The sequence below is a fragment of the Stegostoma tigrinum genome, chromosome 3 (genome assembly GCF_030684315.1).
Source record: "Stegostoma tigrinum isolate sSteTig4 chromosome 3, sSteTig4.hap1, whole genome shotgun sequence".
Classification (NCBI taxonomy): Eukaryota; Metazoa; Chordata; class Chondrichthyes; order Orectolobiformes; family Stegostomatidae; genus Stegostoma; species Stegostoma tigrinum.
The window spans coordinates 55290783-55303289 of record NC_081356.1 but is presented as its reverse complement, the minus strand read 5'-3'; the positions used below and the strand labels follow the sequence as shown (position 1 = coordinate 55303289).

At 39.4% G+C, this 12507-nt stretch overlaps 1 protein-coding gene across 1 annotated transcript in view; it reads left to right on the top strand.

The window, feature by feature from the left end:
• Window positions 1-12507, top strand: part of zmp:0000001301 (uncharacterized) — a 146025-nt gene that overhangs the window by 60131 nt on the left and 73387 nt on the right. Inside the window, exon 11 of the mRNA XM_059645010.1 lies at window positions 11488-11568. Coding sequence (XP_059500993.1) covers window positions 11488-11568 — 81 coding nt within the window. The remainder of the gene's footprint in view (window positions 1-11487; window positions 11569-12507) is intronic.

Here is a 12507-nt window from a genome sequence, read left to right as displayed (position 1 = left end):
CTAAAATTTGTTAAACTGTAATATATCCATGATATAATGTTTCCCTCTGATAGTTCGTGAAACCAGGTATTCTTTCCATAACAAGTGTGTGGTTCCAAATCACTTCTATTTATTGATGAGTAGCTCCTTATCTTCATAATACCCATTGCATGCAAATAAATAAGTAAGAACTAGGAAGAAAGTTGAAGTGTAGGACCTCAAAGGTAGTTAACTCAGGATTACTACCAGTGCCACGAGCAAATCAGAGTTGAAACAGCGGGATACACAGGATGAACATGTGGCTGAAAAGATGGTGTGAGGGGGATGGTTTCAGATTCATGGGGCAGTGGGACCTGTTCCTGGGGAGGTGGCACCTGCACAAACTGGATGGGTCACACCTGGCCAGGACTGGGACTGGTGTTCTGTTGGGGGGTACTTGGTACATAGTTGGCCAGGGTTTAAACTGGTGTGGCAGGGGAATGGGAACCAGAAGAGTAGGAGAGTAGATGCAGACATTGAGGGAGAGGTAGAAACCAAGGCAAACATTATTAACAACAAGAACAGCCAGGGAAACAGTGCTGAAAAAAGCAGAAGAGGTCTTAAATGCATGTATTTTAACGCGAGCAGAATAATAAGCAAGGGAGGTGAAATTAGAGCTTTGATCAGTGAATGGCAGAACCCTGAGGAAAATTGATATGCAAAGGGCTCTGGATGTGCAGGTCCACTGAAGGTGGCAGCGCAGGTACATAAGGTAGTAAAAAAAGGTTTATGGCATGCTTGTGTTCTTTGGAAGGGACATTAAGTATAGGGATAGGCAAGTTATGCTGCAGCTTTATAGAACCTTAGGTTAGGCCACCCTTGGAATATTGTGTGCAATTCTGGTCATGACACTATGAGAAAAATGTGGATGCTTTGGAGGGGGTACAGAAAAGGGCTATCAGGATGTTGCCTGGTACGGGGATTTTAACTATGAAGAAAAGTTGAATAGACTGGAATGCAAGATGTTGAGGGGCAACCTGATTGAAGTTTATAAAATTGTGAATGGCGTGGATAGAGTGGAAAGTATGAGGTGGTTTCTCAGGGTGGAGGGTTCAATTACCACGGGTCACAGGTTCAACAATAGCACCATTCAAGAAGCATCTGAATGAATACATGAATAGGAAGGTAATAGAGGCTTATGGATTCTGTTAGTGAAGACAGTTTTAGTATGGAAGGGCAAAATGTGTCTACTTGGACTTCAATAAAGTCTTTGACAATGCCCCTCCCCCCCCCATGGCAGACTGAAACAAAAGCTGAAGTTGCATGGTATCCAGAGTGAGCTGGCGAGATGGATACAGAACTGGCTTGGAGGGCCAAAGGGCCTGTTCCTGTGCTGTATTGTTCTTTGTTTTAAATGTATAGAAATCTGTAGAATTTACGGCACGCAACAGGGTATTTGATTTAACAAACCCATCAGTATGTTTTTCTATTCATCTCTAGATGTGAGTGAGAATGGCAAGACCTTCATTCCTTGCCGATCCCTAATTGTCCTTGAACTGAATGGAGGTTTGGTAGGCCATTTCAGAGAGCAGTTAAGAGTGAACCATGTGAGCAAATGATTAACAGTGGAATAAAATCATCCTTGCCATCCCACAAGTGTAAACAGTTTAAAATGTATCTTGAATCATTTGATGTGTCCTATCTTATGACCCAGTTCTAAGTGGCATTATCATCTCATAGAATGATGTTAAGAAACTGTTCAATCCATCGATTCTGTGATCGCTGTTTAAAAGGGCTCAACCAGTTAGTTCCTCCTCATCTCAACTTCTTCCAAATTATAGGTTCATAAATTCATACAGCACCAAAAAGTCCCATCAGCCCATCGAGTCTGCACCATTACAACTACCACAAAAGGTTTGATAATCATAATTTCCTGCACTTGTCCCATATCCCTGAATGCTGTGAAATCTTAAGTGTTCATCAAAAAACTTTTAAAAGTTCTAAGTTTTCTGGCTTCCACTACCTTCCCAAGCAGTGAATTCCAGATTCCCACAATCTGCTGAGTGAAAATGCTTTTTCCCCAAATTCGCTCTGAATCTCCTGCCCCTTACCCTAAAACTATGCCTTCTCTTGATTGACCTCTCAACCAAGGGGGACAGCTGCTGTCTATTCACCGTGTCCATACCCCTCATAATCTCGTTCATGTTCCCTCTCAGTCGTTCTCTGCTCTAAAGAAAACAATCCAGTCCTAACTAGTCTCTCCTTTTGGCTCAATTTCTCCATTGCAGGCAACATCCTGGTGAACTTACACTGTACTCCCTCTCATGCTATCACATCCTTCTTGTATTGAGGCGACCAGAACTGCACACCATACTCCAGCTGTTACTCTACCAATGCTCTGTACAACTCCAACATTACCTCCTTGCTTTTATACTCTATGCTATGATTGATGAAAGCAAGTGTCCTATTTCCTTCTTAACTATCCTATTCACATGCTCTGCTGACTTCAAGGAACTGTGACTAATTACCCCAAGATCCCTCTGTTCGTCTCAGCTACCTAGTGTCCTGTCATTCATTAAATATTCCCTCTTCTTGTTTCTTCTTCCAAAGTGTATCACCTTGCACTTATCAGGGTTAAATACCATCTGCCACTGGTCTACCCATCTGATCAAGCCATCTATATCTTTCTGTAACCCATTGTCATCATCTTTGCTATTAACTACTCTACCAATCTTGGTGTCATCTTCAAAAATTGCATAACATTCCCCCCTCACGTTTTCAGTTGTATCATTTACGTATATAACAAACAATAAGGCACCTTGTACTGATCTAATGGTGCACTGCTTGACACTGGACTCTTGTGACTCGAATAGCCTTCTATCACTACCTTTTGTGTCCTATTATTAAGCTAGTTTCTGATTCATCTCACCACGTTTTCTTAATTCCTTATGCTTTAACCTTCTCAATCAGTCTTAATTCGTTCCTTCAGAATTTCTCCGATGGTTTCCAACCACTGACTGATACTCACCAGTCTGTAATTTCCTGGTTCATCTCTACCACCCTGCTTGAAAAGTGGAACCGCATTTGCCATCTGCCAGTCCTTCAGCACTTTCCCTGTGGCCAGAGAGGAATTAAAATTATGTGTCAAAGCCCTGCAATTTCCTGTCTTGCCTCCTACAGCAGCCTGGCATACAATTCATCAGAGCCAGGGATTTGTCTATTTTTAAACCTGACAGAGTTTCTAATACCTCCCCATTTCCTGTGACAAAATGTGCAAGTTCCTCATAGTCCCATTTCCTCAATTCCATTCCTACATTCTCCTTTTCCAGAGAGAAGACTAAAAAAAAGATTAATTTAACACCTTTCCAAAATCCTCTGGCTTCATACTGAAGTTGCCCCCTTGGTCCCTAAATGGCCCTACTCTTTCCCTGGTTAACACTTGTCCTTTAATGTATTGATAGAATATTTCAGGATTCTCCTTAATCCTGTTTGCAAGTCCTTTTTCATGCTGGCTTCTTGCTCTTCTAATTGCTTTCTTCAGTTTCCTCCTGCACTTCCTGTATTTCTCTAGAGCTGCAGCTGAATTGCTCCCTTTGGACTTGTTGAAAGTCCTTCTCTTCTCCATCCAGTCCTGAATTGACCTAGACATCCAGGGTCCTCTGAACTTATTGCTCCTACTTATTTCTCTCTAAAGAGTATATATTGGACCTGTACTCTCCCCAGCTCCTTTTTGAATGCACCCACCGCTCCACTTCAGGCTTACCTGCAAGGAGCTATTCCCAGTCACCTGTGGCCAGATCCTGCTGTATTTTAATAAAATCTGCCTTCTCCAATTCCAAAGCCATCTTTTGCATAATAATACTTTCCTTCTTCAGAACAAATTTGAACTGTACTGTTCTGTGGTTGCAAACATCAAAATGTGCCCCCGCTCCCCCCGCTACATCAATTGTCTGACTTCTTTCCCCAGAACCAAATCCAGCACTGTTACACCCCTTTGTTGGGCCATCTGCATATTGATAGAAAAAACTCCCCGGATATATTTCGAGAAGTCCATATCCTCTAAACCCTTCACACTATGACTATCTCAATTTATGTTGAGAATGTTGAAATCGCCTAGTACAATTACCCAAATATTACTTTTACTTACCTCCGTTAACTGTCTGCACAGTTGCCACTCTATTTCCCAGTGATTCTTTGGGGCCTATAATACAGTCCTAGTAAAGTGGCTTTCCCCTTAACACTCCTAAGTTCTACTCACAAAGTCTCGTTTGAGGCCCCTGCAAAGATATCATCTCTCCTTATTACAGTAATTGACTCCTTATTAATAATGCTACACCACCACCCCTTTTACACCCTTCTTTGTCTCACCTAAAGATCCTATACCTTGGAATTTTGATTTGCCACTCCCACGCTTTCTTCAACCATGTTTCTGTGATGGCAACAATAGCATACTTCCATGTGTCAATCCACCCATTAACTCATCAGTCATACCTATTACGCCCTTAGCATTATAGACCAAACAGCCTTGCCTAACTCTCTTGACACTCAACATAGCTGAACTCACTGTGGCTTGCTTCCTTTGCTGTTTTGATATTCTGTGTCCCCTCCCCTTGTCAGACTAGTTTCAACTCCTCCCAACAGCACTAGCAAATCTACCTGAATAAGTTTAAAACCGAAAACGTTAACTGCCCCTTTCCTCCAGATGCTGCCTGGCTTGCTGTGTTCTTCCAGCCTCCTGTTGGTCTCTCTTGGATTCCAACATCTGTAATTTTTTTTGTCTCCTACTTGCAAGGATGTTGGTCCCAATGTGGTTTAGGTGCAGACCATCCCATTTGTACATGTCCCACCTTCCCCAAAAATGATCCCAATGTTCCATGAACATAAAACCCTCCCTCTTGCACCAATTCTTAAGCCACACATTCATTTGTCCCATCTTCCTATTTCTATACTCACCAGCATATCACCAGGAGTAATCCAGAGATTACAATCATTGAGGTCCTGCTTTTTAGTCTACTGTTTAGCTCCTTGAATTCTTGATGTAAGACCTCATTCCTCACTTTGCCCATATCATTGGTGCCAACATATACCACAACCTCTAACTCACCAGCCTCCCCTTTCAGGATGCCCTGCAGCCAATCAGTGACATTCCTAACCCCGGCACCAGGAAAGCAACATTCCATCCTGGACTCATGTCTTTTGCCACAGAAATGCCTCACTGCTTCCCTGACTAAAGAATCCCTATCAATATTGCTTTTATTTTCTTCTTCCTTCCCCCACTCTACAGTCAAGCCACTTGTGATGCTGGAAGCTTGGCTCTGACTGCATTCTCTGAGGCACCAGCGCAGTCATCAACTTCCAAAATGAAAAAAACAGCTAGTGAGTGAGACTCCTGTGGTTTCCTGCACTACCCTTCAGTTCTTTCTGAACTGTCTGGTGTTCATCCATTCCCTTCATTCCCCTAGTCGCTTGAGCTGCTGTGTGACCACCTTTCTTCCAAATCCTTCAAAAGTTTTATTCTTCATTTATTCAATTCCCTTTTGAGTGCAGTTGTTGAATCTGTATTCACTCTTACTAGTAGTATATTCTAAATCATAACCATTTATGGTAAAAAAAATTTGCTCACATTGCCTCCAGTTCTTTTGCTAATCACTTTAGATTTTTGCTGTCTGCTATAAATTTTTCAACTTTTGGGAGCAGTTTCTCATTAATTAATTACTCTTTGTAAATCTTTCATAATTTTTCATATCCCTGTCAAATTATTCCTAGTCAAAATCCCAAAGAATGATTCTTTCCTTCCAGAGCAGATTTAAGATCCAGAGAATGTGATGACGCCTGTCCCATACCAAGGGCAAATATTCAGCTACAGAAAAGTCCCTAAGATAAAACCATATGAGGTTATTTTGTGGAGACCTCAGAGTGGACAACATGTCATACAGAGTGACTTAATTAGTTGGAAAGGGAAAGTTTGATTTCCGGATAGCAGGTTAAGATGCAACGATAAATTCAGTGATATATTTGAGATGAATCAAGCCTCACATTGTCCTAAGGTGCATTCCACCTTGTAACATATGGATTCTTTAATGCAGGCTCCGAACTGGCAAAATTGGTTCAGTGAGGAGGGATGTGTGGACTTGAGTAGGGGGTATAGAGGAATAGGAGTAGAATCCAGGAGAGGATAGAGGGTGGGTTTGTGAAGGATGACGTGAGGAAAGCCTGTTGTCCTGGGTAGTTGTTGTTACAGTCAAAATAGGTATTTGTCTCAGGTGTTGGTTAGCAGAACCTTGGCTGGCTTTGACTTCACCTACATCATTTTAATTATTCACAATGAGATTGCTCTCACATAATGTCCTTTACATAGCAGAGAAGAGAGCGCAAACTGAACTTGAAATTTCCACAGAATGGTGAATAAAACACTTGAAACTAACATTAATATTCAATAAAATGAATGCAGTGCATAACTGTTTCTTCCACAAAAAAGGAAATGACTGTAACTCATGTTGACCATTGATGCATGCCAACCATGAGGCATGCCAGTATATTTGGCTCTTCAAATTAGCCTTGACAATGTGCATGCATGATTAAATTAAAACCAAAGTAATGTGAAATATTTCCAAGTGAAACTTAATTGTGAAAAACACAGTGCCACCTTTGTGCTTTCAAGTCTTAAATTTAATGGCAATGTGATTGAGCCAAAAAGCGGGGGCCACTTCACAGTCTCTGCAGCAAGAAGGCTCTTTAATAGGTCACTTATTGATGCAGCATTATCAGCTGACAGTGAATTTCACCAACAAAAAGGTTCCTTGCTGTTAAATTACATATGCTTTGCATCTTGCATCTATGCCCTTGGCATTTTGAATTTTAATTGTAATTGCATGGGAAATGTCAAAATGAGACCAAGTGTGGAAGTGGCACAAAGTTCTGGGTATAACATCAGAACTACACCACATTTGATAAAATTTCAGCCACAAAAGTGAAAGAAATTGAATAATTTAAGAACTATTAGATTCTTTATTGGGTTCTTTGCAACATTTTGGATAGGGAAACCAAAATGAACTAAATGTTATTCCATAATTATTATCATTATCTTGTGATCCTCAGCAAATAACTGGCACATATATGATGGGCTAAATGGCTCTAAATGTGTTGTAAATTTCTGTTTTTGCACTATCTAATGTACAATACTTATTTTCATTCAATAGTTGATAAATGGAGTTTTGTTATTTCAGTATCATTAACATGGAGCCAATGTGAGGTCAAAGGTGAAGGATCATCTGGTAGGGGATACCATACCTTCACATCACACCATGATAAGGTAGATTTAAAGTTTTATTGTATCGTTACAGTATTTTCTGTGAATTCAGTTGCTTTGTTAAAAACGTTTGAAATGACAGTAACAATATTGTTAAATGCAGGACATCTATGTATTTGGTGGATCTTATCATGATCAAGGGGGAAATGTAACAACTTTAAATGATGTTGTGAAATTAAGCCTTGGTAAGTGCCTTGGTTTTATTTTGTCTAATAACTCATGTAAATATGATATAAGTGCATGGGAAATTGTGTTGACAAGCGACATAATTAGACTGGAAACTGCAAAGTGGGAAACAAGGCTTGTGCAGCTGTTTCAGGGCAGTCTTACATTTTTTTGAGAGAGAAAGAAAAGTTATTTTGCTGTTTTGAATATTTTGGAGACAGCCTGCTTGTGTAACATGTCTTGTGTAAGAATGTGTTTTGGATGTGAATTAGCTCCTTTGATTCCACGTTTGGAAAACTCATGATTTCACATAAACTGCTTCAGAGAAAATGTCCTGAATTTAGGCAATACCAGGTTGGAGGAGTTGGGGAGGAGGAAAGCCAAATGTTTATATAAATGCCAAACTGCAACTTAAACGTGGATGTATCCAGCTAATAAACTTATACTTATTAACACGGATGACCCCCCTGTAAATTGGGCCTAGCTTCCTACAAAACTAAATATTTAATATTATTTAATATTAGTAAATGGCCAAACAAAATACTTTATTATTACTGTCTCCTTATTGGATAAGACATGAGCCACCTATGATTTCCAAAGCTTCAAAGTGTAGTGGATTAAACATTCCATCAGAGGTCCAAATGATGAGTATTTAACCTAAATACAAATCCAATATTTTGCATGTAGATTTACAACATGATTTTGTGCAACCAAAACCTTCTATTTATCATAATGTATAAAACATCAAAATCCTTCCAAAATAACACAGAGGATACTGCTTGCATTATTTATTGCTGGTATTGATCATTTTTATAAATGGCACATTTAATGACTGTACTTTCAATTAATGAAAATATTGAGTTGAATGATTACCATTTTCATGTAAACTTTGTGTTTTGCTGACAAAAATATATTTTAGATGTCACAAAGTGTTTGGGGCATTGCATTCAAAGTGAGGGGAGAAAGTCAGAGGAAATGTGAGGGGCAAGTTTTTACACAGAGAGCTGTAGGAGTCTGGAACATACTGCCAGGGCTTCTGATGGAGGCAAATACGATAGGGGCGTTTAAGGGTCCTTTAGATAAGCATATAAATATGCAAGGAATGAAGAGTTATAGACCACGGCAGGCAGAACGGATTAGTTTAAGTTGGTGTTGTGTTCAGCACAACATTGTGAGCCAAAGGGCCCATTCCTGTGTTTTACTGTTCTATGTTGTATGTTTGTTGTTATTGAACTTGTTTAGTTTGGAAAACAATAACTGCACATTACAGTGTGTGCACAAAATGTAACTAAGATCTCTCCAATTTACACAAATGTGGCAATGATGTGGGTAACCATTTAAGAATAATGACAATATAGCAGCAAGCTACATGTAAACAGATCAGCAAAACCTTTGTTACTGGGTTGCATATTGTCATATAAATGCTGCTTGTGTATAAAAATAGAACCTGTAACAACAGAAACAGTTTATTACTTGCAATGTATTATAAGAAAGTCTGAACATTTGAGTCTGAAAGCTGTAGCTTTGATCAGCTTAAATAATTTTTTCAGCTTTTAATATACAAATAGATTCTTTGATGGAACATGGTCATGGAGATCACTACCAAAGCCAGCAGTTGTTGCTCATCCCTAATTGCCCTTGTATTGAGTGGCCTACTCAGCCATTTTCTTCATTTAATTTAATATGTTATTGTCACATGTATCTTGTGAAGAGTTTTGTTTTGCGTGCAATACATGCAGTTGATACCATACATACAAAGTGCTTATGAGTAATTGAAAAAGTGAGGAATACAGTGTTACAGCTGCAGAGAAGGTGCACAAAGAGCAAGATCAACATTAAACTTAAAACTTGAGAGGCCTATTCCGAAGTCTAGTAACATGGGGAAGAAGCTGTTCTTGAATCTATTGGTATCTGTTTAAACTTTTGTATTTTCTGCTCACTGGAAGAAATTGGAAGAGATTGTAAATGGGGTGGGAGGGAATTTTGCTTATGTTGGCTGCCCTCCTGAGGAGCACTGTTGAGAATTAGTTACAATGCTGTGGTTTTGGTATCACATAAGGGCCATGCCAGGTAAGGATGGCATGTTGGTGAAGGCCTCTGATGAAGGGTCTAGGCCCGAAACATCAGCTTGTTTGCTCCTGAGATGCTCAATGGCCTGCTGTGTTCATCCAGCTTCACACTTTTGTTATCAAGGATGGCATGTTTCCTTCTTGAAAAAGCTCAAGTCAACTAGATAAGTTTTTATAGCAATCGATGGTAATTTCACAGTGAACACTGAAAGAACTGCTGATGCTGTGAATCAGGAACAAAAACAAAGTTGCTGGAAAAGCTCAGCTCTGTGAAGAACATATCAGAGTTAATGTGTCGGGTCCGATGACTCTTCCTCTGAGCTGCTGTGCTTTTCCAGCAACTTTGTTTTTGTTCCTGATTTACAGCATCCGCAGTTCTTTTGGTTTTTATATAGTATTTAACTCACTGTCCCATCTCTTCTAGGCATGCCCACCTTGAAGAAGTTCTGCTCCTCTCTCCAACGGGATTTCCATTCCAATCTTCTTGCCCAACAACAGTAATTTCACTGCCACTTCTGGTGTCTGATGAAGTATTTGCTAAAATTCATTTCCACAGCCATATCACATTCCTCAGTAACTGCCTCCAGCTCAAACTCACGCCACGTGGATTCCAACTGAAGTTTCATCCCTCGTGCTTTGAATCCTCCCGGGACACAGATATCTCTGTGATCCTCAGTGTTTCACGGACAGCCGCTCTCGCCATATCCTGAGATCCACACTCAGTGCCATGCGGTGTCACATGCACTCTCTCAACATTTCTCTACATCAGCTTCGCATCACACTGACTCCAGGCTGCACCACTCCACAGTTCCACTTAATCCTCTGGCTTATTCCTCGTGCTAACAAGAAACTATTTTTTTCCTGACAATACTTCCATGGTTACTGATGGTGAGACCAGTGTCTAGCTTTTATATTCTGGATTTATGAATTGAATTTAAGTTGCCCCAGCTACAGGCATGGGATTTGAGCCCATGTCGGCACAGCATCAACCTAGTTCAGAGAATGACTAACCAGTGACATTATTGCTGCATCTCCATCTTACCAGCTGAATGAAATAGGTTCCTCCTATTCATAATGACAGGGCTTCTCATAATTTCATGTGCCTGTCTAAAATCTTAGGGTTTTCTTTTCCAAAGAAAAGAAAAGCCAGCCTATCATCACAAAATTTCTCCATTTCAGACAATATTCTCGTAAATTCCTTCCATACCCTCTCTAATGCAACCATATCTTTCCTATGGTGATCCAAATTGTATGAGATAAGCTAGCTTGGCCTAAGTATCATTTTATAGAAAATTAGGATAACCTTCCTGCTTTTATATTCTATACTGAAAAATGGGAAGTATCCCAAATGCCTTTTTCACCACCTTGTCTCTCTGTCCAGGGACTTATGGATATACATTCCACAACCAATGTGTTTTCTTTACATTTCTCAACATCCTATCATTTAATTGTGATTTCCCTTTTCTTTGTCTTCTCCAAACTCATTATCTCATACTTCTCTTGACTGAATTTTATGTCACATTTCTTCTCCCACTAATGGAATGTACAGTGTTCAGCCTCGTTACCAAATGCTCAGTCAATTTTTGTGTTGCCTGCAAGCTTCTTAATCATGCCACGATATTGAAGTTCAAATTGTTTGAGAATATCAGAGGTTTGAAACAAAAAATATTTATAAAAACAGAAAACTGATGAACTGTTGTATTTTACAGGTTTTGAATTACAGTAATTCTATTTTCAGCTATTGTCCTGGGGGTCAGGCAGTTGGAATCAGACCAGTAGCCCAAAGTTTCTGAGGGTTATCACCTGCTCAATTTGTATGTTAGATAATTAGTTATACTCAAAGGTTCAAGAGCTTTGTACCAAAGATAAATAGTCTAATACACTTTTTACAGATTGCTTTTAGCCTGTATTTTAGTGTATTTTAGCCTGAGTTTGTCTGAGTTGAGAGATGTCATGTGTCTCACGTTAATATAATTTCCATTTCAGCAAAAGTGGAAGACACCTTTATATGTTGGAATTTCCCCTGAACGTAGACAAAGCCATGCTGCATTTGTTCTTCATAGTCATGTAAGTACAGGAGCCAAAACCTTCAAACATCCCCCTTCAATGTATTCCCATTTCCCACTTCAAAGCATTCTATAACCTCTAGTGACACAATTTAAAGCAGAGATGTCTTTATATTGGGTGATACACTTCAACAAATTTATGATAGCTTGAGACACAGTACATCGGTTTTACTTAAGAACCCTTGAACAAACTTGATGAAAAAGTTGCTACTACTTTGCTCTATTTATTAAGGATATATATATATTTCTTATGAACAGACAAGGCTCAAATAGCAGTTCAAAGAATTGTTGCAAGTTCAGAGGTTATTTTTCTAATACATGTAGAGAAATTGCTTCCACTGGCAGAAGGGTAGATAAACAGCAGGCACACTTTAAAATAATTCATAAAAAGTTTGGGGAGAGATGAGAATTTCACATTACTCAATGAGATGATATTAAATGGAATTCATTGCATGAAACCATATTTCCCAAACTCTGGATCATGACCTCCCATGGGTTCATGAGCTCTGAGGTAGCAATGGGGTCTTTAGAGCTGATATTCATATGTGACAGAAAAGGATTGGCCTCCACATCTGTTTAAATGTATGCAATTTTTTTGCTGGTGGCTACGACCTAATGAAGTGAGTTGTGAGGCTGAATTTCTACCACCAACAGAATCAAGCTGGATGTTTTGTCCTGAAAGTTATTGAGTATCTTAAATTTTTTGAAGCTGCACTAATCTAGACAAGTGGAAAGTACTTAATCACATTCTTGACATATGTCTTGTAGTTGATGCAAATGCTTTGGCAAGAATTGAGTTACTATCACAGTATACCTATCCTCTGACCTGCTTTAGTAGTCATAGTACTATTGTGGCTGGTTCAGTTAAATTTCTGGTCAATGGTTACTTTCCAAGATATTGAATGTGAGGTGAATCAATAGTCGTGATACCTCAGTGGGG